Consider the following 25,534-nt stretch of genomic DNA (forward strand, 5'->3'; position numbering starts at 1 on the left):
GCCAAATAAGACTGAGCTCTTAAGCCTTCACTCGGATGCCATGTCTTCCAGGAGCCCTTGCCTGGTGCCCTTCACCCAGAACTTCTGCCCTGGTTTGGACCTCCCTCAGGGTACCCATAATGCATGTGTGAATTCTGGCTGGCTCCATGTCCTCAGTTCCCCCATCTGTTAAATGGAATAGTAACACCTAACCCATGGTGTAGTTACCGAGTTGATGCAGTACAGTAACTGCCTTGTACTAAGTGCTGAGCAAATGTCAGTTTTTACCACCAGCACCAGCAGCAGCAGCAGCAGCAGCATTTTAATCTCTGTATCTTTAGCACTGAGCACAGGGCTGAATACATAATTGGTGCTAAATACTTGCTTGGTGGGTGGGTGGATGGATGGATGGATGGATGGATGGATGGATGGATGGATGAGAGATCTAGTATGTTTCCAAAATAAGAAACAATCTTTGCTGGGGGACGAGGGGACTAGGAAGAGCCTGAAAGAAACTAACCTTCATTGTACACCTGCCACGCATCAAAGCTCAACGTATATAAGTTGTCTAATTTAAGCCTCGCAATAGCAAGATATTACTGCAGAATGAGGAAGTGGCTATTCTGAGAGGTTAAATCGGCGGATCAGTGTCACACAAGACATAGTCAGGACCAGGGACTTTGATGGTCCTCGATACCTGGAAGAAGGAGGAGGAGGGCTTGCTCCAGGCCTTGGCTGCTGCCAATCTTACACTGGAAATTCCTAGGGCATCTCTGTGGGCAGGGCAGGGCCACCCCACCCAGGCTCTCACATAAAGTCTCAGCTGAGAACCTGGCTTTGGAGAACAGAAGGAGAAAGGAAAGGCCGGGCTAAGGGAAGGGGCTTGGGGACTGCCTGTGGAGGGTGGCTGGGGGACCCTCCTTCCTTCTCCAGCTCCTTCAGTGCCACCCTCAGCAGCTTCCAAGAACAGAAGGAGTTAACGCTGGGCTTAACTTCTTGAAGGAACCTGAAGTTTTTTAATCCTTGTTCTTTCCTCCCTCCCTCTCCCTCTCCCTTCCTGATCTTTACTCCGCCTGTGGGTCCCTCCTCCTTACTCTCACCTCCTTGACTCCAAAAACACTCTGATTGCCAGAGTGGGTCAATGGTTAACGCTCAGCTGGCTTTATATAAGCCTGCCCGGGCCACCTTCCTGCTGGGCTGCGTCTTTGGTCCTTCTGTTCCCCAGCTCCTGGAGGCAGTGGCCGTGGCAGCCCTCACTGGTCCATACCATGGCCACCTGCTGGCAGGCCCTGTGGGCCTATCGTTCCTACCTGATCGTGTTCTTCCTGCCCATTCTCCTGCTGCCTCTGCCCATCCTCGTCCCCAGTAAGGTAAGGACTTGGTGTTCTGAGCACACATAACTCCAGGGGGCAGGGGAGGGACTGTCTGGGCCGGGATCGGGCATCCTTAGGTTCCAGCATAACTTCCTCGCTGCCGCTGCCCTGGAAGTGAGGCTATCGCCCCCTGCTCCTCCTGAGGACTGAGGCTAGGAGGTCAAAAGGGGCTTTTGCTTGGCACCCAGTTGTAGGAGCCCAGTGTGAATTGCTTAGGTGGGTTTGCAGCCTACTGCCCTAGGAAACAGGAAACCAGTTTCATCAAGGAGATGCAGGAGGGGCAGATGGAGCTGATCTGCCTACTGTGTGCCCACCTAGCCCTGGACTGGGCTCCATGGGGGCTGAGACGGGATGGCTGTGGGGAGGGGAAGGCCGGGTGAGCAGCGGCACAGTGAAGAGGGATGGAAGGAGAATAGGAGAAAGCTGGCTGCAGGCAGTCTGCGTCTTTAAGAGCATAAACAGGAAGAGAAAGAGTTCACCTGTGTATTCAAGGGCTAAGTCTGCGGAGGAGGAGGGGTGGGAGTTGGAAGAGGGGACCCCTGCAGGTAGACAGCACAAAGACTGTGCCCTGGATGGAGGGGGAGCTGGGCACAACCAGGCGTCACTCCCTCCTCCTCCACCCCCAGCAGAAGTCATAACTTCATCTCTCATTAAATTGAGCCCCCAATGCCTGCCCTGTCCTAGGCACCCAGTAACCCTTTCTGCCATCTTAAGAGGTCAGGCCTGACTGTCCCATTTGACAGATGGGGAAGGTGAGGTGAAGTCACTTAGTCAAAGTCCCAGGGCAGATCCGAGTTTCATGGAACTTGTGTATTATACACCTTTGGGCCCCAGTCTGTAAGCAAAAGAACACAAAAGTATTCATCTGATATTAGCTTGGGGGTTTGGGAAGGGTCCAGGAGGAAGGCCTTGAAGTTCAATCTTCAGTCAGTCGGCCTCTGGCAAATCACACAGCTGGGAGGTTCAGAGCTGGGGTGTGATCTGGTGCCAAAGCCTGTCTTCTCGCCACCCTGCTGCCTCCTGCCCCACCCCACACCCCCAGAACTGCCCATCGAGCCATTTTCTTCCTTTTGTCATAGAGAAATTGAGTCAGACTTTTTTGTTCATGGTGTCCCAAAGGGGTGAGAGACTGGGGGTGGTAGTGGCACAGCCCCTGGGCCCCTGATACCTGCTCAGTAACAAAGCCCAGCTGACCTTTGAGATGACCTTCATCTCAGGCCAAAGCTGGTGGCATCTCAGTGCTAGGGACCCATCAGATGGGTTTTCCGACAGTCTGGGGCACGTGTGTTAACCCCAGGAGGGAAGTCAGACGGGGATTGGATTTCTTCCCAATTCCCTTCGCCTGGGGAAGCACAGCTCAGAAAGATTCGGTACCTTGCCCAGGTCACACAGGAAATGTTGAGCTGGTGCTAGAAGCCATGCCTCTTGGTGAGACTGGGATGTTAGCAGCCCCTGCCTTCTCTGCACCGTATCTGGCCCTGCTACCTGCCTCTGGCTCACAGATGCTGCCGGCCCCATCCTGACTCTGGTCCTGTCTAGGAGAGGCCAGCCCCTCTCAAGGACTTTGCTGCTGCCATTGTCCCCTCACTCTCCTACAAGATACATATATCCCTCTCTGCCTGATCTCCCCCATCCACATAGGGGGCGCTGTAATATCTCTCATCGTAAACAAACAAACAAGAGCTGTCTTTCAAGCCCGCACTCCTTCCAGATCATGCCTCTTTCTCTGCTCTCTCTCATAACAGGAAACCTCAGGACACTGTCCACACCACAAGCACACTTTCTCTTTTGTCAGCTCCCATCTCCAAGACTCAGACCCCATCAACCTCCTTGTGACCAAACCCTGGGCCACTCTCACATTCCTCAATCCCTCGCCAGTGTTCGTCACAGCTGTCACCCCGTCTTTGCCGTGCTGTCTTCTCTTGGCTTTGGTGACACCTTCTCCTGGTTCCTGCCCAGCCCTGCCCCTTCCCACTTTCCTGACCCTGAGGTTTCTTCTCCATCTGACTCTGAGGTTTTCCATCATCCCCACTGCCCCTAGCTGATCTTATGCCATCTCGTGCTTTAAAAAGCATCTCTAAGCTGATGAGTTTTCAATCTGTCACCCCAGCCCTAACTTCTAAACCTGTATTATCTAATGAACAGCAGCCATCTCCCCGATTGGATATTTTCTTTGTAAGCAGGATAAGCAGGACACACTTTTCCACATCCAAATTAAAACCCTTCCTGCCCTTCTCCAGTTGGCTTAGGCATCAAGAAATGCTTCAACCATCTACCTTGCTGCAATAGCCAAAAACTCGAGGGCATTCTTGATTCTTCTCCTTCCCTCCTTTCCACGTGCAGCAGAAGGACCTGCTCACTTGATACCCCAAAATACTCAGAATGGAGTCACTCCCCGTCCCTGGATCCACTGTCTCCCCGGTCATTTCCCATGTGTCCCACTCTGCTCAAAACCCTACATTGGCCAGTCACGGTGGCTCACACCTATAATCCCAGCGTTTCGTGAGGCTGAGGTGGGAGGATTGCTGGAGCCCAGGAGTTTGAGACCAGCCTGGGCAACATAGTGAGACCCCACCTTAATTTGAAAAAACAAACAAACAAACAAACAAAAAATCCTACACTGGCTTCCTGTCAAACTTAGGATAAAACCTCTTCAAGCGGCCAGGAGTCACCAAGGCTCAGCCCTGGACACCTCAGGCTCCCTCCCCCTGTGTCCCACCTCTCATTCACTCTCACCCACCCTCACCAGCTTTTTTTCTGCTCCTCACATCGCTCTGGACTGTTCTCCCAGATGCCTCCTTCCCGTTTTTAGGTTTCAGCTTAAATCCGCCTCCTCAGAAAAGCCTTCTCTGACCAACCCCAGTCATTCTTGGGGAAAAGCCCTGTTCTTTTGTTTATAGGGTGTTTACTCTCTGAAATTATCTATCTGCTTATTTTTCACTTCTTCTCTGGCTTCCTGCACTAGAATGTCGGCTCCGTGAGGGCAGGGACTTTGTCTTGTCCCATGCAGAATCCCCAGTGCCTGGCACAAAGTAGATGTTCAAAAAATACTTGTTAGGCTGGGCACAGTGGCTCACACCTGTAATCCCAACACTTTGGGAGGCCAAGGCAGGCAGACCACTTGAAGTCAGGAGTTTGAGACCAGCCTGGCCAACATGATGAAACCTCATCTCTATAAAAAACACAAAAATTAGCCAAGCATGGTGGCACATGCCTGTAGTCCCAGCTACTCGGGAGGCTGAGGCAGGAGAAATGCTTGAACCTGGGAGGAGGAGGTTGCAGTGGGCTGAGATCACGCCATTGCATTCCAGTCTGGGTGACAGAGCGAGACTCTATCTCAAAAAACAAATTAAAAAAAAAAATTTTTTTTTTCTTTTTGAGACTGAGTCTCGCTCTGTCATCCAGGCTGGAGTGCAGTGGTGCGATCTTAGCTCACTGCAAGCTCCACCTCTCGGGTTCACGCCATTCTCCTGCCTCAGCCTCCCTAGTAGCTGGGACTACAGGCGCCCACCACCATGCCCAGGTAATTTTTTTGTATTTTTAGTAGGGACGGGGTTTCACCATGTTAGCCAGGATGGTCTTGATCTCCTGACCTCATGAACCGCCTGCCTTGGCCTCCCAAAGTGCCGGGATTACAGGCGTGAGCCCCCATGCCCGGCCACCCCCAACTTTTTGAATGAAGAAAGGAAGGAATGTGCACAAAATGGATCCTGTCCTGCATCCCTGTTGAATCTCTACTCTCTATAATGAGTCCCCGAGCTTAGCCCCATGACCCTGGCCTCCAAAGGGAGAAGAAGGAGCCCCAGCCTAGCCTCAAATTTGTGTCCATAATAATAATATGGACATTTGCTGAGTATATTTTGTGTGCTCAGCATTTTGCCATGCACTTCAAAGCATTGTTAGATCATTTATTTCTTTCAAAAGCCTATGTGTTGGACTGGGCACGGTGGCTCATGCCTGTAATCCCAGCACTTTCGGAGGCGGGCACCCAAGGTGGGCGGATCACTTGAGGTCAGGAGTTCGAGACTAGCCTGGCCAACATGGAGAAACCCCATCTCTACTAAAAATGCAAAAATTAGCTGGGCGTGGTGGCACATACCTGTAATCCCAGCTATTCGGGAGGCTGAGGCAGGAGAATCGCTTGAATCCAGGAGGCAGAGGTTGCAGTGAGCTGAGACCGTGCCACTGCACTTCAGCCTAGGTGACAGAGCAAGACTCAGTCTCAAAAAAAAAAAAAAGCCTATGTGTTACCATGAGGTTACTACTACTATCTGCATTTTACAGACATGTAAACTGAGGGCCAGTGTGAGGAAGCAATTTGCTTAAAGTCCCAGCTAGGAAAAAAGTTTGAACTGGAACCTGGTCTTGGAGTCTCTGCCTGAGGCTCCCTGGGAGATTGGTCGGGCTCCCACTGTGACCCACTTCCCAGGCCATCCTTTCTTATGTCCATCCAGCTGTCAGTCAATCCTCCCACCATACTTCAGTCCAGCATGTCTGTTGAGCTCTTGCTCTGTGTCAGGGGTTACCAAAAGGAATATAGATGTTCCATCCTCAAGTTGCTTATGGTCTATAGGAGGAGATAGGTGTTTACACCACACAAAGTTTCAGCCAGAAGGCTGCAGAGCTCAGAGAAGGGAGCAAATTCTTCCAACTGAGTCAAGGGAGAATCTGAAGAAGGTGACATTTGAGTTGGGCCTTGAAGGTTGATGGGGTTTCAACAGTCAGAGGCATCAGCAGAACAGGTGAAGGGAACCACAGAAGGAAAGATGTAGGGGCCGGGAATAGTAGGGTGTGTTGGAGGGGTGGCAACAGAACCTTGAAATGCTAGTCACTCTCTGGTGGTCCCAGCAGATGGAGAACAGGAGGGCCTGGGGTCTTCCTGCTCTCCCAACCCTGCAGCCAGACATGGAAACTTTACATCCTTTCATTCGTTCATCCATCCATGCATCTTGTTAGTGAACACAGAACTCAGTACTGTGTGACAAGTACTGTTTGGGTGTGTTGGGAAGAGAAAGTGGGAGGAGTGGGGAGATACACAAAAAGCAGAAACAATGCAGCAGGCTGTGACCACGGACTGGGGAGGGCTGCTCTAGATGGGGTCAGGGAAGGCCTCCTGAGGAGGGTGTTTCAACACTCTGGGAGGTCAAGGTGGGTGGATCGCTTGAGTTCAGAAGCTCAAGACCAGCCTGGGCAACATGGCAAGACCCTGTCTCCTCACTAAAAACATTAGCCAGGTGTGGTGGTGTGTGCCTGTGGTCCCGCCTACTTGGGAGGCTGAGGCAGGAGGATCACTTGAGCCCAGGAGGTTGAGGCTGCCGTGAGCCATATGGTGCCACTGCACTCCAGCCTGGGCAACAGAGCAAGACTCCTGTCTCAAAAATAACTTCTCTAAAAAGTCAGCCAAGCGCAGCTCTGGGTAAAGAGCCATCCAGGCAGAATACGCAGCAAGTGCAAAGGCCTGTGGCTGGGGTGAGTTGGCAAGTTGAAGGGATTAAGCAAGTCCAGTGTGGCTCGGGGGCTCGAGTGAGGCCTTAAGAGGTCTTCCTGCTCTCCCTCCCTTAAGAGGCCTCACTAGATTGTTTAAGTCAAGTTTAGAGAAGAGGGTTGAGGTCAGCCAATGTCAGCCTACAAGACTAGAGGGAGGAGTAGGGATTTGGCTGTGAGCGTTAAGGGGTGAATAACTTACGACTCAGGGGTCATTCAGCTAGTAAGTTAGAGTCAAAACGCAAACACCTCCCGGGACCCAAAGGCATCTGTAAAAACAGTCTTCTAGTGGCCAGGACAGAACTCAGCTGAAGTCAATATTGCATTTATTGTAAGGCCAGAAGGCAGAATTTCTTCATCTGAATCACTGCCCCTTTTAGAATGCATAAACATTACATGTGTTTGAACTTTAAAATCTGTGTAATTAAGGCTGGGAGTGGTGGCTCACACCTGTAATTCTTGCACTTCAGGAGCCCAATGCAGGAGGGTCGCTCGAGTTCAGGAGTTCAAGACAAACTTGGGCAACATAGGGAGATTTGTCTCTACTAAAGATCAAAAAAGTTGGCTGGACACGATGGCTCACGCCTGCAATCCCAGCACTTTGGGGGCCAAGGCAGGTGGATCACCTGAAGTCAGGAGTTCAAGACCAGCCTGGCCAACATGGTGAAACCCTGTTTCTACTAAAAATACAAAATTAGCTGGGCGTGGTGGCATATGCCTGTAATTCCAGCTACTCGGGAGGCTGAGGCAAGAGAATCGCTTGAACCCAGGAGGCAGAGACTGCAGTAAGTCGAGATCACGCCACTGCACTCCAGCCTGGGCAGCAGAGAGAGATTCTGTCTCAAAAAGAAAAAAAAGATAAAAAACATTAGCTGGGCATGGTGGCGTGTGCCTGTGGTCCCTGTTACTTTGGAGAACCAAGGTGGGAGAATCACTTGAGCCAGGGAGGTTGAGGCTGCAGTGAGCAGTGATCATGCCACTGTACTCCAGCATGGGTGACAGAACAAGTCCTTGTCAAAAAAAAAAAAACCTGTGTAATTAAAATACTGTTAGTGCAAGCTGTTCCTGAACCTCAAAGGCAGGGACTTGGATGATTCACTTCGGGCATGAAAACTATACAAGGAATTTGGACCTCTGTTCTGGGCCCCACCTCTACCTTTTGAGACTTCTTGGCCCTCAGTTGAGATAGCAGAGTCCAGTGAACAAAACGTGGATTTTGGAGCCAAACAGGTGTGGGTTCAAATCCATTCAGCAGCATGTACTGCCATGTGACCTGACCGAGCCTCTTCAAACCCTGTCATCTCTAAGGGGTGTTGTGAAGATGAGCTGAGATAACACACATATATGTAGAGTGCCTGACACTCAGTGCTTGACAAACACATGTTCCCTTTGCCCTCTGCCTCTTGTCTGAATTCCTGGGCCCCTGGAAAACACGGACTGGTCTGGAGTCCTGTGTATATGCCTCACCTCTTCTCCATCGCTCTGTTCAAATGGGCTCTTGTGCTTAGGAGGGCCTCAGATGTTCCCACCTATAGAACAGGAAGGCATGTCTGGTCACCCACCAGATTGGTGAGCTGTGTGCCTAGGAATAGCCATACCTGCAACTGTGCGGAGATTGTTTTTCTAGCCTCTGGGATGCCGGGAAGTAGGTTTAGAAGAAGGACCCAGCCTCAAAGGCCAGGGGGATCCCTGGGGCAGAGGCCCCAACTTGGATTTTGCCCAGATTACTAAATCATGTCCCTATTTATCGGCACCTGCTAGGTGAAGGCCAGGAATGGGAAAGTAAGTCACCCCCTTCAACAGTAAAGTTTCCTGGATGTAATCCAGCAGCAAGGCTCAGGGCTGTCGCAAGGCTCAGATTCCTAGAGGAGCATGGGAATGCCATGTTCATCACAGCGCCGGCTTGCGTTTTGCTCTTTAGTGCATACAGGCAGGGCTGGCCCTGGCCCAGGCTGTGATACCAGGACTCTTCCCCCAACTTTTGTTTTCTCCAGCACTCAGAAATTCATTGTTCCTTTGGCCTCTTAAAACAGAAGCTGATGCAACAAAGTCATTCACATCAAGGTGTGCAAATCAATGAAGGACACCTGAATGAGAACAAGCGAAGGGTAGGAAGAGCCACCGCCATCACGTGCAGCCTGAGGCAGTTGTGGGGTGGGAAAGCTTCAGAATGGCCAAAAGGAAAGGCTTCCAGTGCACACTGTTGGGCACAGGGAAGCCATAGGCGGCTAACTAGAAGCAGCACCGCAGATGACTGGTTAGGAGAGCATATTTGGCTTTCTGGGGTTGGTCCTGAGTTGGAAGTAGGAGTAAAGAGTTTGGGGCAAAAATCAGGGGCATTGGCAGTCATCGAGCAAATCCTGAGTGTTTAGGGCTTACTGCTGTAGAGGTTGTCTTTAGACTTCTCGGCTGGTATTACAGACGTTGTGAAACATATTTTTACATATGAACTGGCCATTGTCCCCTTTGTATATTCAGGCCTCAAAGGTAGTGGGCATTTGGCATCTGCCTATTCTTCCTGGAAAAGACTTCCATCTCTCCACACTCTCTCATGTTTTGGTTTGTTTGTGAGATGGAGTCTCACTGTGTTGCCAGGCTGGCCTCAAATTCCTGGGCTCAAGCAATCCTCCTGCCTCAGCCTTCCAAGTAGCCACACACCACTGGACCCAGCACTTTTTCATATTTTAATAGCTGTATTTATTTATTAGTTTAGGTTTTAAAAATTAATAATAATTATTATTATTATTATTTTGAGACAGGGTCTCACTCTGTCACCCAGGCTGGAGTGCAATGGTGCAATCTCAGCTCACTGCAACCTCTGCCTCCCGGGTTCAGGTGGTTCCCCCACTTCAGCCTCCCAAGTAGCTGTGATTACAGGCACATGCCACCATGCCCAGCTAAGTTTTGTTTTTTGTTTTTGTTTTTGTTTTCAGTATTTTTAGTAGAGACAGGGTTTTGCCATGTTGCCCAGGCTGGTCTTGAACTCCTGGGCTCAAGAAATCCTCCCGCCTCAGCCCCCCAAAGTGCTGGGATTATAGGTGTGAGCCACCACCGAAGAGGCTCGGTCAGGTCACATGGCAGTACATGCTGCTGAATGGATTTGAACCCACACCTGTTTGGCTCCAAACTCCATGTATTGAAATACAATACCTGTATTTCAATAAAATTGGTTTCCTTTGTAGTCTTACGTATTTTATTTAGTGCATTTAAAAACCTTATTCTATAAGACGCTGGAATGCTTCATCAGGCTGCCAAGGGCATCCTGGTACCAAAAAAAAAAAGTACAAACCCCTATATCAGAAATTTCCCTGGATGTATACAAACATTTGCACACAAATTTTTTAACCACATGTGGTAGTATTTGTGTAATCTTTTATTAAACCACAAGTGTGACCATGCCACTCTCTCTCTGCTTAAAACTCTTTGAGGCCTTCTCCCTTTTTCTCCCCTGTCTTCCAGACAAAGCCCTAGATCGTCTCAGGACAGGCAAGGCTCTTTCCAAGAATGCATCCTGATCTTTTATGTCTCATTCTGTTCTACATTTACTCCCTCACCCCAACCCCCTTTGCCCACTAACTGAACTCCTACTCACTCCTCAGTACCCGCTCAAGGTTCCCTCTCTGGAAGCCTTCCTCAGCCCAGACAAAGGGAGGCTCAGGGACGGGGCCCCTTCTCCTCTGAGCTCCATTCTTCTGGTCTCTGCTTTACAGGCGCTTGGCAGGCCGCCACCCGGTGCCTCGCCTTGCTCCTGAGACCCGGGAGTGCTCACTGCCAGCAGCATGCCCACTTGCTAGGGGCAGAGGGGCAGTGGGAGTGTCCCCCATGTGCCAGCCCGTCCCCACCCTTGGGTTAACCTTCAGTCACCAGAGAAATAAGGTGTGACACCTCTGAGACTGTGGGCACATGTGCTGCTGCCTGACAGAGGCCATGATGCCCACAGGTCCCACACCTGCTACACACCCTGGGTCCGGAGTCTGCCCTGGACTCCTTGGCACCTTCACTTCCATTTGTGCCTCATGTATCCTCTCTGGTTCTCCAGAAGCCCAGGAGCACGTTTCTCTCCAGCACCAACCCTGCTACGTGCTCACAGGCTACAATGCTTGAAAACTTATTCCTGGCCAAGCACGGTGGCTCACACCTAGAATCCCAGTGTCCTGGAAGGCGGAGGAGAGAGGATTGCTTGAGGCCAGGAGCTCAAGACCAGCCTGGGCAATACAGCGAGACTCTCATCTCTACAAAAAAAAATTTTGTTTTAATTAGCTGGGTATGGTGGCACACGCCTGTAGTCCCAGATACTCAGATGGCTGAGGCAGGAGGATCACTTGAGCCCAGGAGGTCGAGGATACAGTGAGCTGTGATCACGTCACTGCACTCCAGTCTGGGCAACAGAGTGAGACCCTGTCTCTTAAAAAGAAAAAAATTTTTTTTTAAAACCGTATTCCTACATTTGTTAGGTCTCTTCATCCTTACAGTAACCCAGCTAGGTGGATGTTTCTCTTATCCCCATTTCCAGAGGAGGAAACTGCATAATGGAGATAAATGTGTTTATAGCGGCGAATGCTTGATGTTTCTTACCAGAAAAGCTGAGAGAGGTTAAGTAGCTTGCCCAAGGACACACAGCAGTAAAGCAGGGCCTCAGTACTCAGCACCCTGTGCCCTGGACATGTGCTTTCCCACTAAAGAAGCAGCAAGCTGCCAGGCTTAGGGTTTGGAAGTCCCTCTGGGGGTCTCTCTCTTCAGCCTGCCCTTCAGTCCAGCCCACACAGGCACTCAGACTCCCTGAGGGCCAGCGCTGGGCCTGACTGATGCCTCTACCCCTAGGGCCCATGTTCATTCACCCATTCATTCAGTGTCAACTCTGCTAAACAGATGCCAGGCACCCTGCGGGGGTGAGCAGAAACAGACTTGCACCCTGCTCCCTGAAGGGTAGAGTCTGACAACAAAGATTGATACTCATCATTTAGTCCCTAAAACTAAATGTTTAATTGCAGACTATGATGAGTGCTCTGCAGAAGACGTACAGGGACTTCGAGTGTGAAAAATGGGAACTATATCCCCACCTGGAAGCCAGCCTGAAAAATCAATATTTGAGCTAAGATCTCAAGAACCAGTAGATATCAACTAAGCAAAGTAGGGAGGGAAGAGAGGTCCAGAGAGAGGAAATTGTGGGCAGAGGCCCTGTGGCCAGAGGGAGGATGCAGTATTTGAGGAACCCACAGAGGGCTGGTATGGCCAGAGCAGAGAGAGTAAGAGGGAGAGTGTTAAGATACGAGGCACAGACCAACCCTGAACTTAGGTTCCTGAAAGCACTAGGAAGCCACCAAAGGGATGTGAGCTGTTTTGAGATGAGTGTGTGTGTGCTGAGGGAGGGGGAGTACAAATTAAACAGATTTGTGCTTTGAGATCACTCTGGCTGCAGCAAGGAGAAAGGATTTTAGGGTCAAGAGAGGAAGCTGGGAGATGAATAAGGAGGCTTTTGCAGAGGTCTTGCTGAGACTTGGACCAGGCTAGTGTTTCAGAGCTACAGAGAAATAAATGGGAGCACTCAAGGGGCAGAACCAGCAGAACTGGGTGCATGGCCCAGAGAGGGTATTTGTGGAATGAGTGGCTGATGAACAGGCAGGAGGCCAAGGGCCTGCCCGCAGTGGGCTTCTAATCACGGGGATTGACTGCTGGGTGGAGAAGAGTAAGGATCTGAACAGGGTGACTTCCTTGGGGGTGGGGATGACACCAGTGGGAAAGGAGGGTTTACAGACCAGGCCAGCACCTGCAAAAGAGCTACAAGCTAGATCACAGAGGAGAAAGAGGCTACGCCCCTGTCCTCAGGAGCCATATACAGATCCTGAGAGGAGAGTAGCTGCTACGGTCAAGAAACAGAGCTAGGGAACAACCACCCTGCTGACCTGGGGAAGGAGGAGGCAGGGCCAGAGGCAGAAAGAAGAGCATTGCCACCAGAAGGAAACTCTTCCCTGCTAGTTTCTGAGCTCCAGGAGGGGCCACCAGGGACTGCAGTGCAAGCTATGCCTTGCACAACTCCATATGAGAATGGTGACCTGGACTTGTGCAGTGCAGCAGTCCTGGGGAGCAGCCAGTGGCCAGCGTGTAAACCAGCTGAGTCCCATGCCATAGGCTGCCAGTTGAGCTTGGCTGTCCTAGGTTCCATAGAGCTGGGCTGCAAGGCAGAGAGCATTAGAGTGACCTGGAAAGATAAGGCTGATCCCCAAAGCCCCACTTCTAGAGCTGGGAATACTGACCTTGTAATTGGATATACTGTGTGCCTAAGAAGAAAAGACCCCTAGGGCTCTGCCTTCAGGGAGTGCCCAAGAGTACCTGACCCAGGGGGCCTCTCAGAACACTGACAGCTCCTCAGTCTCAAACCCCAACCCTCCCTGAGTCTTGGTTCTGCCCTTTTCAGAAAATTACTTTGAAATGCACAGGCCAGGCACAGTGGCTCACACCTGTAATCCCAGCATCTTGGGAGGCTGAGGTGGGAGGATCACTTAAAGCCAGCAGTTCGAGACCAGCCTGGGCAACAAAGCAAGACCCATCTCTACAAAGAATACAAAAAAAAAAAAAAGAAAGAAAATTAGCTGGGCATTGTGGTGCATGCCTGTAGTCCCAGCTATTTGGGAATCTAAGGCGGGAGAATTGCCTGTGCCCAGCAGTTGGAGGCTGCAGTGAGCTATGATCACACCATGAACTCCAGTCTGGGCAACAGAGAGAAACCCTGTCTCTAAAAAAATTTTTTTTAATTAGAAAAAGTAAGAAATAAAATGTACAAAATAAAAGGCATGGGATCACAAATAAACCAATTATTTTGAAATACAGGTATCAAAATATGGAAAAATAAATTGCAGCCCAGAAATAGATGTGTTTCCTTGCTGGTGCATTAGGTAAGATCTAAAGTTGGTATAATAATTACCGAAATTTCCAAATAAGGATGGAGGTAAACAGAATGTCGAAATATATTCTGAGATAACTGTGACAACTTATCTGGATCAGTGTCTAATAGCTGATAGTCACAATCAAATATCTGTGACCAAGTCACCAATAATACCATTAATAGCACTATGATTTTATGTTCACAACCTTAGTTTGATGTTAGTGAATAGATAAAATAGTTTTCCCGTTTAACTTCACGGATCCTCGGAATTCCATGCCCCAGTTAAGAATCTCATGATGCAGGAAGAACAAGTCAGCAAATTGTGCTCCAGCTTGACAGGCTGCCCAGAAGGCGGGACGGGGACGCAGGGCCAAAGCCACCAGGGTTAACAAAAGCTTCTGGATGGAACTTTGGAACAGGTCTTGTGTTTTTGATCCAGAGATAGAGAGGGACCCATCACAGACACAGGCATACAGGGGCGGGAGCCATGTATCACACACACTGGAGCACATGGAGGCGAGTCTGACTTTTTTTTTTTTTTTTTTTTTGATACAAGGTCTCACTCCGGTTGCCCAGACTGGAGTAGTGCAGTGACATGATCTTAGGTCACTCCAGCCTCAACCCCCTGGGTTCAGGTGATTTTGCCACCTCAGCCTCCCAAGTAGCCGGGACTACAGGTGCTCACCACCTCACCCAGCTAATTCTTTGTATTTTTAGTAGAGACTGGGTTTTGCCATGTTGCCCAGGCTGGTCTCGAACTCCTTTACTCAAGTTGATCTGCCCGCCACGGCCTCCCAAAGTGCTGGGATTACAGGCGTGAGCCACCATGCCCAACCTGGTCTGATTATTAACAACTCCCTTTGGAGTATGGAAACGGGGTCTCAAAGTGACATGACTTAACAGAGCCCAGCCACAGGAAGTGGCAGGCCCTGGGGAAGATAGCTCTGGATTCAGAGCGCCAGCTGCTTCTCCCTACATCCACTGGTCACAGGGAGCCTGAGGCTGAGGACACCCTCAAATGCAAGTGATCATGCTCAGGGTAGCAGGTGAAAGCTGGGGCCCGGGAAGCAGATAGCCTGGCTTCTCCACTTACTATATGTGTGACTGTGAGGCATTTTTGAACTCTATTCACTCCTTTCTTTTTTCAACTGTGAGATGGGAACAAGAAGTTATTACCTCTGAGAGCAACTAAATGCAACTTGTAAAAGTGTTTGAAGCACATAGAATATGATGCCTGGCATGCAGTCACCCTCCAATACTTGTACAGAAACTTCTTCCTGAATCAGCAGAGTGAGTGCCATCCCAGCCCCGCCCCTTGTCTCTGGCCAGACAGTTCTGGGTGGACAGGGTGGAGGACACCAGGGTCCAGGAGGGCTGGCCTGCCCTTAGTCCAGGAGGAGGGTAACGGGCCATTCAGCCATTGCGGGTGAGGAAACACTGGCACCAGCAGAATCCTGTGGGGGGAGGTGGGGGCTGGGCTTCTCTGGTTGAGGGTCAAAATGGCCCCACTCCTGGGGCTGATGAGTTTATGGCCAGGATGAAGAGGGATAGCAGAAGTTTGGTGGAAAGAGAGCTTGGCTTCCGACAGATTTGGTGGGGCTATGTGCAGCTGGGCAGCTGGGCACTGCACAATTGTTGGGGCACCATTCACATAGACTAAAAGGGGAGTGCTCTTAGGTAGCGCTTGAAGGTTACCCAATCCCAATCCCTTATCTGAGTTCCATCCAGGCTCTGCCGCTTTTTGTGATAGTTCTGTGACCTTGAGCAAGCCATTTACCCTCTGAGCTCATCTATAAGGTGGGACCACCACACCCACCTTAATGGCTGTTATGTTTTCATGTAAGCACAAAAATGACAATACTAAGTTCCTAAGAATTGCTGAATAGCAGCTGCCTCCTCCCCCAGGCCACCACCTACTCCCACCTCAGGGACCCTTCCCAAGCTTTAGGGTACTAAGAGTGTAAGCCTAGCCTGTATGAGGTGGAGAGGACAAGGACGGGGCAATTGGGATGGGTAAGGGAGGAGGGGCCCCCCAGCCCCACTGTCCAACAAATCCCAGCATGTGGCCCCTTCCTTTGGCAAACAAAGAGAGGGCAGGTGCCCGGCCCCTGGAGAGGGGATATGGGTGCCCTCTCCTGGCTAATGATTCCCCAGCCCTGGGAGAAGCTCTATAAGGAGGGTGGGCCTCCATTCCTGCCCCAGGTCCCCTTCCAGGCCTGAGGTCAGGCTTCTCTAGACCTAGAGGTTTCATGTAGGAAAGGGGGACTTCTGGTACCCAAAGACCCACGAGACTCAGTGTTGCCCCACAATTCCCTGCACAACACAAGCATCTTGGGGGAAACTTTACATAGCCTATAAATGTAAATTGCTCCTCTGGAGTTGTGTAATGCAGCAGACAGACCAGGATTGCTAGAAAAGAGACTCTCCACCATTCCCAAAACTCTCCAGTGATTCATTCATTCAGACAAGATTTGCTCCAAAACCTGCTGGGTCCTGAGCTCCAAAGATCCAGATGCCACAAAACCGACTCTGTCTGATGGAGAGCTCACTCCTAGCAGAGGGAACAAACACTAAATGTCCAACAAACAAACATACTCTTGCTGCTTGTGATAAGAGCCAGGGAAAGCCAGGGTGCCAGGCAAAGGTCCACGTTGCCCAGGTCCCGCTCCTTCTCTGGCAGCCCCCATCTCATCTTGGGATCCTCAACTGGGTCCCCTGCAATCCCTTTGGTCTGGATGGGGACTGGTAACCAACTCCAGACTTTCTGAAGTGGCTGGCTTATAATGTCTGGGCTCCCCAAGGTCAAAGACAAGGTGATATTGAGTGCTTTGCGTTGTTTTTTATTTACATTTTGAAATGAGACCTTGGGCTTGGGAATCGATGGCTATGGGTGTCACAGGCTCTCCCAAGGCAGTTACAAGTGGCCTGGTTTGTCTGAGGGACAGGAGGTGGCATGGCTCTGGGACACAGGCCCTCTGACAGCTCTGCTGCTTCCCTCCCACCTGCAGGAGGCCTACTGTGCATATGCCATCATTCTCATGGCGCTCTTCTGGTGCACTGAAGCCCTGCCCCTGGCTGTCACCGCCCTCTTCCCCATCATCCTGTTCCCTATGATGGGCATCATGGATGCCTCTGAGGTGAGCCCCCATCCATAGGAGAAAGCGTTCTGGGCAATGCGGGAGGCCAGGGGGTGGGTTCCCTCAGACCTTGTTGACTAAGGAAGCCTCATCATAGGCAGGGCACATGGATTAGGGGTTCCTGCGTCTGCATGAGGAGGAAGTCAGCTAGAAGGCTGCAGGCTGGGGTGGGGAGGGGTGCAGAATTAGTGCTGAGAGTTCATTCAAAGTGGGAGTGATGAGCCAGCCTTAGGTGGGAGGTGGAAGGCCTGGTGACACAGAAAAGGGGCCTTGAAGGCCAGCTAACACACTCATATACTTCTAGTTCAGTGGCTCTTGAACTTGAACAGCGTCGGGGTCACCTGGAGGGCTGGTTAAAACACAAATGGCTGGGTCCAGAGTTTCTGATTCAGTAGATGTGGGGTAGGGCCTAAGCATTTTATTTCTAACGAGTTCCAGTAGATGGTGATGATGCTGACCCAGCGACCATACTTTGAGAACCGCTGTCTAGTTTTGAGAAACAGCACTAAAATATTATCTCCCAGGCCATGGCTTGAAACATGAATGGAATCACAGTAGATTATCTCCCAATTAATTATTCCCGAGGGGAGATAAAGTGAGTTTGGCAAGAAGAGGGGAACCTGGTTGATATTAAATGGTAGATAATCCAGGCCAGGTGTGGTGGCTCATGCTTGTAATCCTAGCACTTTAGGGGGCCAAGGCAGGTGGACCACTTGAGCTCACGAGTTCGAGACCAGCCTGGCCAACAAGGTAAAACCTCATCTCTACAAAAAATACAAAAATTAGTCGCACATGGTGGTGCATGCCTGTAGTCCCAGCTACTTGGGAGGCTGAGGTGGGAGGATGGTTTGAGCCAAGGAGGTGGAGATTGCAGTGAGCTGTGATTGTGCCACTGCACCTCCAGCCTGGGCAACAGAGCTAGACCCTGTCTCCAAAAAGTTAAATTTAATTTTTTTTAAATGGCAGATTATTCAGAGACCATTTCCATCGAGTTTCGAGAGCCCAGGGGAATGGCAGTCTGTGGGAATGTCAGTGACTGAATCCCATAAGCTCGGGGGCAACGTGGGAGACTCCAGGGTCTTCCCCCCGCTCAGCCATGTCTCCGCCTGGCAGGTTGCCATGGAGTATCTTAAGGACTCCAACATCCTGTTCTTCGGGGGGCTGCTGGTGGCCATCGCAGTGGAACACTGGAACCTGCACAAACGCATCGCCCTCCGGGTCCTCCTCATCGTTGGGGTGCGGCCTGCCCTGTGAGTTCCTGCAAACCAGCACGGGAGAACCTGATGAGGAGATGTTCTGGGCACCCAGTTCCTGAAGGGAAGCTGCAACAGCAGTGTGTCTGTCTGCCCGTCCCTAGGCTAATGCTGGGCTTCATGCTGGTCACGGCCTTCCTGTCCATGTGGATCAGCAACACGGCCACCTCGGCCATGATGGTGCCCATCGCACATGCCGTCCTGGACCAGCTGCACAGCTCACAAGCCAGCAGTAACCTTGAGGAGGGCAGCAACAACCCGACCTTCGAGCTCCAGGAACCAAGTCCCCAGAAGGAGGAAACCAAACCTGGTGAGAAAAATGAGGCTAGACCCTGCCCCAACTCCTTGGTTCTTGGAGAGAGTCTGAGGGTCTGTCCGTTTCGAGGGCTGGTCATCTTGGAGCCTTTGGGGAGAGAAGAAAGAGATGCAAGAAGGACAGTGACCAATTTGTTTTTCCTTTCTTTAAAATGGCAAGTTCCCTGTGTTGGGAATCCCCTCACCCCTGGGCAAGCCAAGATGCTTGGTCACCATAGCAAGAAGAGAGCTGGAGTCTAGGTGGACAGTCCAAGGTCTAGGATCCATTCTTCCTGTGTGGTTTGGGTAATCAGAGATCAGAGAGATTCTGAGGCCGCTCCCAGCCTGAGACTCTGGGGATTGCTGGGCCCCTCAGGCCTGCAGACATCCTCTGTCCTCCTTCCAGCCCCAGTCTGGGCTGTTCACAGACAAGGTGCCTTTGAGGCCCTCGCAGCCCTGGCCACATTCCCCAGAGCTGGCCCCGTACCTGCCCCCACCTGGGCTCTCCCCTGTTCCCAGATAATGGGCAGGCCCTCCCTGTCACATCTGCTCCTTCGGAGGGGAGGGTACATCTCAGCCAGGAGCATCTCCGCCTCACCCAGTGCATGAGCCTGTGTGTGTGCTACTCCGCCAGCATCGGGGGCATCGCCACGCTGACCGGCACCGCACCCAACCTGGTGCTGCAAGGCCAGATCAACTCGTGAGTGACAAGGGATGGGCCACCTTGAGGGATCTGCACACTCACTGGGAGGTGAATGGGGGTGGGCAGTTCTCGGGGCAACGTCATACGGCAGCCCATGTTCCTCCTTCAGGCTCTTCCCCCAAAACGGCAACGTGGTGAACTTCGCCTCCTGGTTCAGCTTCGCCTTCCCCACCATGGTCATCTTGCTGCTGCTGGCCTGGCTGTGGCTACAGATCCTCTTCCTGGGCTTCAAGTAAGTGGTAAAGTCGGTAAGAGAAGCCCAGGTCCCTGCCCTCAGCCCTGGGAGCTTCCAGTTGGGTCCGGATGTGGAAAATGATATTATCACTATCCCAGTGAGAAGGCGTCTCCCTGCCAAGTCCCCTCTGTGCACTTGGACCCCCATTTGAGGAAATTACTGGGTAAAGAGTATTATCCCATTTCACAGACACGCAAGCTGAGGCTTCAGGAGTGGTTTGCAACTAGATTGTCAGTGCTGGGACTGCAAGCCAGTCACTTGATGCCCCTTCCCATAATGCTCCACTGTCCTTTGATAGGTGCTTAAGGAGCACACACTGAGCATGGTTAGTTACAAAACCACCTGCTGTGTTCCTACTGTATACTGGGTCATGTGTAAGGCACTGAGAATACTAGAAGACACTAGGCACAGTCCCTGTCCTTGTAGCCCATCAGGTGGATGATGATATGGTGGGGGCCATGACAGAGGGAAGCCCAGATGCTGCAGGAGCACAGAGAACACAGTGCCTAGTTCAGCGCAGGTGAGTGAAGATTCCAGAACACCATGAAGGAGATCATGCCTGGGCTGAATCTTGAAGGACTAGAAGTCAGCCAGGTAGAGAATGGGTGAAGACATTCCAGGCAGCAGGAGCAGTTTGCACAAAGCACAGAGGCAAGAATGGACATGATGTGCTTGAGGGAACTCTAGTTCTGCAGGACTAAAACACAAACAGCAAAAAGGAGCATCAGGTCATGAAGCTGGAGAAGTAGGCAGGGGAAGGTTCTAGAAGCTCTTATGTGCCACCCAAGTGTTTGGATCTTGTCCTTGAAGCCAAGAGTAATAAATAGATTTCATTCCTACTTCCACCAGGTTCCTGGTAGTCACTGTTTGGAACTCTGAGTTGGAAAATCATGGGAGACCCTGCTAAGGCTCAGTTAGTATCAAGTCTGTGATTGATTAGTGATGTCTGCCATGAGTATGGGATAGGAGTGATGGTATGAGTGTTACCGTGGTATTAATTATAATTTGCCCTTCCTGCCCAGGCAGTGGAGAGCCCTTGAAAGTTTTTAAGCATTGCTCCTGCACTTTGGAAAAATCACTTGGGCAAATATAAGGAAGCTGGATTAAAGTTGGGGGCTGGTACAAGGCAAGGTGGTAGTAGAAGAGGTCAGCACAGTACCAGACACCATGGGGGAGTCAAAGATATGTGAAGCGTGACCAGCAGGGAGGATGAGATTTACCCAAGTGGAAAGTTAAATGTCAACACAAGTTAAGTCAGCAGCAGAAGGAAGTGGACTGCAGCCTATTGTGCCTCTGAGGACAAGGCAAGTGGGACTCCGGCTGGCAGGGGATACCCAGAGCAGGCAAAGGAGGGAAGGGAGGACTTCCTGAAGGTTGTTGGAGGAGGAGAGCTGTGAGCCAGGGCTGGAAGAAGTCCCAGGGTTTGAGCTGCTCGGTCTTTCTCACCCTGGGCAAGGGAGGGTTCAGCACCATAGAACCCCTGGAAGAAAAGGGGCTCAATGGAGCAGGGCCAAGCATGGGGAATAAGCAAGAACTATGACCCCTGAAAGTCTTCTGCTCTTCCTCCAGAACCTCAGGTGGAGCCAGGACCTGAGTGTGGTGACCCTGAGATGCCCTCTCTGGGCCTCAGCCTTTAGATCATAGGCACGCAGAGCCCCTTGCTCCCTGCCTGGAGCAGGCCCCCCACAAACTGCCCCGTCCCTCTGCCTGCAGCTTCCGGAAGAACTTTGGCACTGGGGAGAAAATGCAGGAGCAACAGCAAGCAGCCTACGGCGTCATCCAGACCGAGCACAGGCTGCTGGGCCCCATGACCTTTGCAGAAAAGGCCATCAGTGTCCTGTTCGTCATTCTGGTGCTGCTCTGGTTCACCCGGGAGCCGGGGTTTTTTCTTGGCTGGGGCAACCTCGCTTTTCCCAATGCCACGGGGGAGAGGTGAGAGTTGCAGGGGATGGGAGGAGGACACATCTGGGACTTACATGCTTAGGGAGGAGGAAAGGGTGTAGGGCCCCCATTGCAGAACAGGAGGTAACACTTGGTGGGGGATGAAGTTTCCCCAGGCTTGTCTATGGGAGGGGCTCCTCTCCACCACCCTCCACCTTGTGGCCCTGAACAACCCCAAGCTGCTAACCCAGCCTTCCCTGTCCCCCCACCAACAGCATGGTGTCCGATGGGACAGTGGCCATCTTTATCGGTGTAATTATGTTCATCATACCCTCCAAGTTCCCAGGGCTGACCCAGGACCCAGGTAAGCACCTGGACTGGGGCAGGGAAGGGTCTCCAGGCAGCCCCTGCCTTCAAGTATGTAATGTACCTTCCACCACACTTGGCAGGAGTAGGCAAAGCCCAGAAAGGCTGGAACGACTTGCCAAGGGCACAGAGACTCAGGGACAAAGATGAGATGTTGCAGAACTGAGAGTCCCCCCTCCTACATGCATTAAGCTCCAAAAGGGACCCACACAGGGAGCCCCCAGATGGAGAGGGGAAAGGCCTGTTTGTTCTTTGGTGACCCGTCCTTCTCTGCTTGGGGAGTAGAAAACCCAGGGAAGCTGAAGGCCCCTCTTGGCCTCCTCGATTGGAAGACAGCGAACCAGAAGATGCCGTGGAATATCGTGTTATTGCTGGGTGGTGGCTATGCCCTGGCCAAGGGCAGTGAGGTGAGAGGCCCCCAGCCCCCTCCTTAGCTTGTGTGAGGGAGACTGTGGCAGGAAGAGAGGGGGCCCTGCTTCTGTCCCACAGAGGGGAGACCTGGTTCCCATGTAGGAGCCTCTCAGGTGGGCAGAGCCTTTGCAGCAGCTGGGGAGACCTAGAGCCCCCATGTGGGAGGAAGAAACACAAGCCCTAGGGACCTCTCCTTAGTTCAGTTCTCAAAGTCCAAGGGAAGGCAGGATTCTCTGGTGGGGCGGGGCCTGTTCTCAGAGACAAATGCCATCCCACCCCAGCCCCTTGCCCCCTGCCAGACAGAGCACGCAATAGCATCTGCACTGAAGTAACTGGGGGTTATGTTGACGCGGTCTGCCCACTACAGCCACCAGGGGGCACCATGATCACACCCACCCAGGCTCTGGGGACCAGAACATCTTTCCCCAGAGCCTCCATCCAAAAGAGGGAAATCCCTGACACGGCATCCCTGGGCCTCAGTGTTCTGGCTCAAACAGGAGGCAGCTGCCCAGGTCAGGGATTGGTGCAGGGTACTCCTGGGTCTGTGGCATGTTCATCCACTGACTGTGCCCAGTGCTGTGCTAGGCACTGGCCCCACTGAGCAAGGTTAAGTCCCAGCTTACAGCCTGGCATTCCAGACGTGGCAAGGCAAGACCTCGGAGCTCTTCTGACCCTGTGGACTGTCCCTATCCTCCCATTAGCCTCTTCCAGCCTCTATCAGGGTCCTCCCCCAACTTTCCCTCCCTGCGAGGAGCAAGGTCCTCTCTGCCCCAAGCCACTGGACTGGAAGGGGCAGGAAGAGGGCTAAGGTTGTCAAGGGACCTCCTGAGAGAGGTCAGAAAGGCAAGAGTAAGTGCGGTCAAAGATTTTTGCTCCCACCAAGCCCCAAGTTTCCCAAGAAGGCCCTTTGGCCCCCTTTCCTAATTTCTCATCTGCCCCTTCTTCCCACACCCAGCTGTTCTTCAAGAGCAGGAAAGGGCGCCCCTTGGTCTTAGCTGGATCCTAACATCCCTTTAGAGCTGTCTTTGACTCTGAATACCAGAGAGGTGTGAGCAGGAGCAGGAGCCTCATAGAGACTCAGCAGAGGACTCGGGGGCCCAGGCAGCCTTGCCTCTCACACACCATCCTCCTCTGCCCACAGCGATCGGGCCTGTCAGAGTGGCTGGGAAACAAGCTGACCCCACTGCAGAGTGTGCCAACTCCAGCCATTGGGGTCATCCTCTCCCTCCTGGTGGCCACCTTCACTGAGTGCACTAGCAACGTGGCCACTACTACGATCTTCCTGCCCATCCTAGCCTCCATGGTGAGCTGGCCCTCAGAAACACCTCCTCCAGGTAGTCCTCCAGCCTGCCCCACCGGGGCTTCTGCCTGCTGGGCAGAGTATCCTGTCTTTGCACCTCCTCTTTTCCTTTTCCTGAAGAGGACCCCTGAGTTTCCATCCTTCCCCAGGCTCTTGAGCCACCTTGGGCCCCAAGGCACTTTGGCCCCTGACTCACACCGTCCCTCGTGACGTCACCTCTGGAGTATCCTGATGGGGATCCTCGTGGCCTCACCCACGTCCCCACCCCAGTCCCTGTTCTGATCATTCCTGGGGTGACGGGGTGAAATTGCTCCCCGAAGCGTCCCAAGCCCCTTCCTCCCCAGACGTGTTCCTACAGCCTTTGATGACACCCCCGGAGCCCCTTTGAGATCTGTTTTATGGGCCCCTCCCCTCACCACACCCCACAAGGCAGGGCAGCACACTCATTCCCTCCAGAGAGGTCAAGAGGCCCTTCCCAGGTCACCCAGTGCCTTCTGGGAGAAGTGGTGGGCTCATGACCAGAGAGCGTACTGGGGTGCAGGGGTTGTCCCCCAGAGAAGCAGGATAATTGGTTGGGGGCCATGCCTCTCCCTCCAGGATGGGGACCAAGGTCAGCTCTGCCCCACTGCCTCCCACTCCAGGCCCAGGCCATCTGCCTCCACCCTCTCTACGTCATGCTCCCCTGCACTCTGGCCTCCTCCCTGGCCTTCATGCTGCCTGTGGCCACCCCACCCAATGCCATCGTCTTCTCTTTCGGGGGAATCAAAGTGTTGGATATGGTGAGTGGCAGGGAGGCCTGAATGCCTCATCCCTCCTTCCTGCTCTGACTTTCCATCTTAGTGAATCACAAAGCAGCTTAAAGCCACTGAGAGTCTCAGAGTTGAGCGGGCCCTCATCTGGGATGAAGGTGCAGTGGGGGAGGTTGGGACATGACCGCTCAGTGGTGGCATCTTCAGGCCCTGCCAGCCCCAGGCTATGTGAGAGGGAGGGAAGCGGGTGGGGAATATGGGGAAGGCTCCAAGATGCCAGGCACCCACACTCAGGGAGATGAGCTCAGAGAGAACAAGCCCAGGGCCCTGGAAGCTCAGGAGTGTCCCTTTTCCCTGTTAGCACTGGGAGTAAAGCAAGGGGCAAAGGCATTGGCTATGCTGCAGGTTGGACCAAAGGGAGAACTTCCCAGAGAGAATTTTGTTGGTGGGAGGGCTCCTGTGCACCCCCAAATACCTGGGGACTTGGGGGCAGTCCGGCCCAGCCCCTGCTTAGCCAAATGGACTTTCCTCACACCAGGCCCGGGCGGGATTCCTGCTCAACATCATTGGAGTCCTGGTCATCACACTGGCCATCAACAGCTGGAGCATCACCATCTTCAGCCTGCACTCCTTCCCCTCCTGGGCTCATTCCAACACCACAGCCCAGTGCCTGCCCAGGCCGGCCAACACCACCATGCCAAGCCCCTAGGCTGGGGCGCAGCCCATCGGCCATGCCCAGGAAGACCTACCCCGTTCCCACTCCTCTGAGCCGGGAGGGGACACCCCAAGCTCCCAGCTCCAGGCCAATGGCCTTTCTCTTGTGTGTCTGTAAGGAAGGTGTGTATGCTCAATTTCCTATGTGCCGGAAGAAAAGGTGTGTGCCTGCGCGCGTGTGTGTGTGTGTGTGTGTGTGTGCGCGCGCGTATGGGTGCGCCTTCATGGATGGGAGGGGTGTGTGATGTGAGGCTATCTGAGGGGGGCTGTGTGCAATGCACATGATCCTAGGTGTGTATGCTGGATAATGCACATGTGTGTGTTCACAGACAATACAACGTGTCCTCTCTGGTGCCCCAGGTCTTGGTCTCCCCAGTTTAGTGACCAGACTTATTTGCACTGTATTTATTGGAACTCAGGCTTGGAGTGGCCTGGGAGGAGGGCCTGCCAGCAGCTGCCATGGGAACAGCCTCTGGGACTGGCCCAACATACTGAGGGCTCCCCAGCCTTCTGGTGTTTTGGTGGAGGTTCAAATATTAACCACATTAAAGTCTTTTTCAATAAAGTCTGGGATGGTTTTTCACGGCGCTCTCCGGGGCTGGTCCCCAATGTGGTTCAGACCCCAGGTTGGGGGGTTCAGAGGGAGGGGGCCTGGCCTCTGTCCTGTATGCAGCCCCCTTGGCACCCCCCCACCCAGAGAGGAAGGTAATGGTCGGGCATCCCTGCCAAGGCCGATCAGAGTGGGCGCAGCCACCTAGGAGAGCAGCACTGA

At 52.4% G+C, this 25,534-nt stretch overlaps 1 protein-coding gene across 4 annotated transcripts; it reads left to right on the forward strand.

Annotated features, from left to right (window-relative positions):
- Positions 1-1,173: 1,173 nt before the first annotated feature.
- On the forward strand, positions 1,174-25,327 carry SLC13A2 (solute carrier family 13 member 2). 4 transcript variants are annotated; one of them, XM_065531132.2, is made up of 14 exons: positions 1,174-1,349; positions 14,875-15,009; positions 16,728-16,856; positions 17,970-18,106; positions 18,214-18,419; positions 18,923-19,103; positions 19,216-19,338; positions 21,055-21,273; positions 21,498-21,586; positions 21,874-21,995; positions 23,141-23,302; positions 23,897-24,078; positions 24,587-24,930; positions 24,965-25,327. In XM_065531132.2, exons 3-14 carry the CDS (start codon positions 16,758-16,760, stop codon positions 25,045-25,047), a joined length of 1,947 nt encoding a protein of 648 aa, XP_065387204.1. In that variant the 5' UTR covers positions 1,174-1,349; positions 14,875-15,009; positions 16,728-16,757; the 3' UTR covers positions 25,048-25,327. The 4 variants fall into 4 exon arrangements, with proteins under 4 accessions (XP_065387204.1, XP_065387203.1, XP_073874953.1 ...); XM_065531131.2 differs by lacking the exon at positions 14,875-15,009; XM_074018852.1 differs by lacking the exon at positions 24,965-25,327 and having other exon boundaries at positions 23,941-24,078; positions 24,587-24,794.
- Positions 25,328-25,534: the final 207 nt, after the last annotated feature.

This window comes from Macaca fascicularis, chromosome 16 (genome assembly GCF_037993035.2).
Source record: "Macaca fascicularis isolate 582-1 chromosome 16, T2T-MFA8v1.1".
NCBI classification, from domain to species: Eukaryota; Metazoa; Chordata; class Mammalia; order Primates; family Cercopithecidae; genus Macaca; species Macaca fascicularis.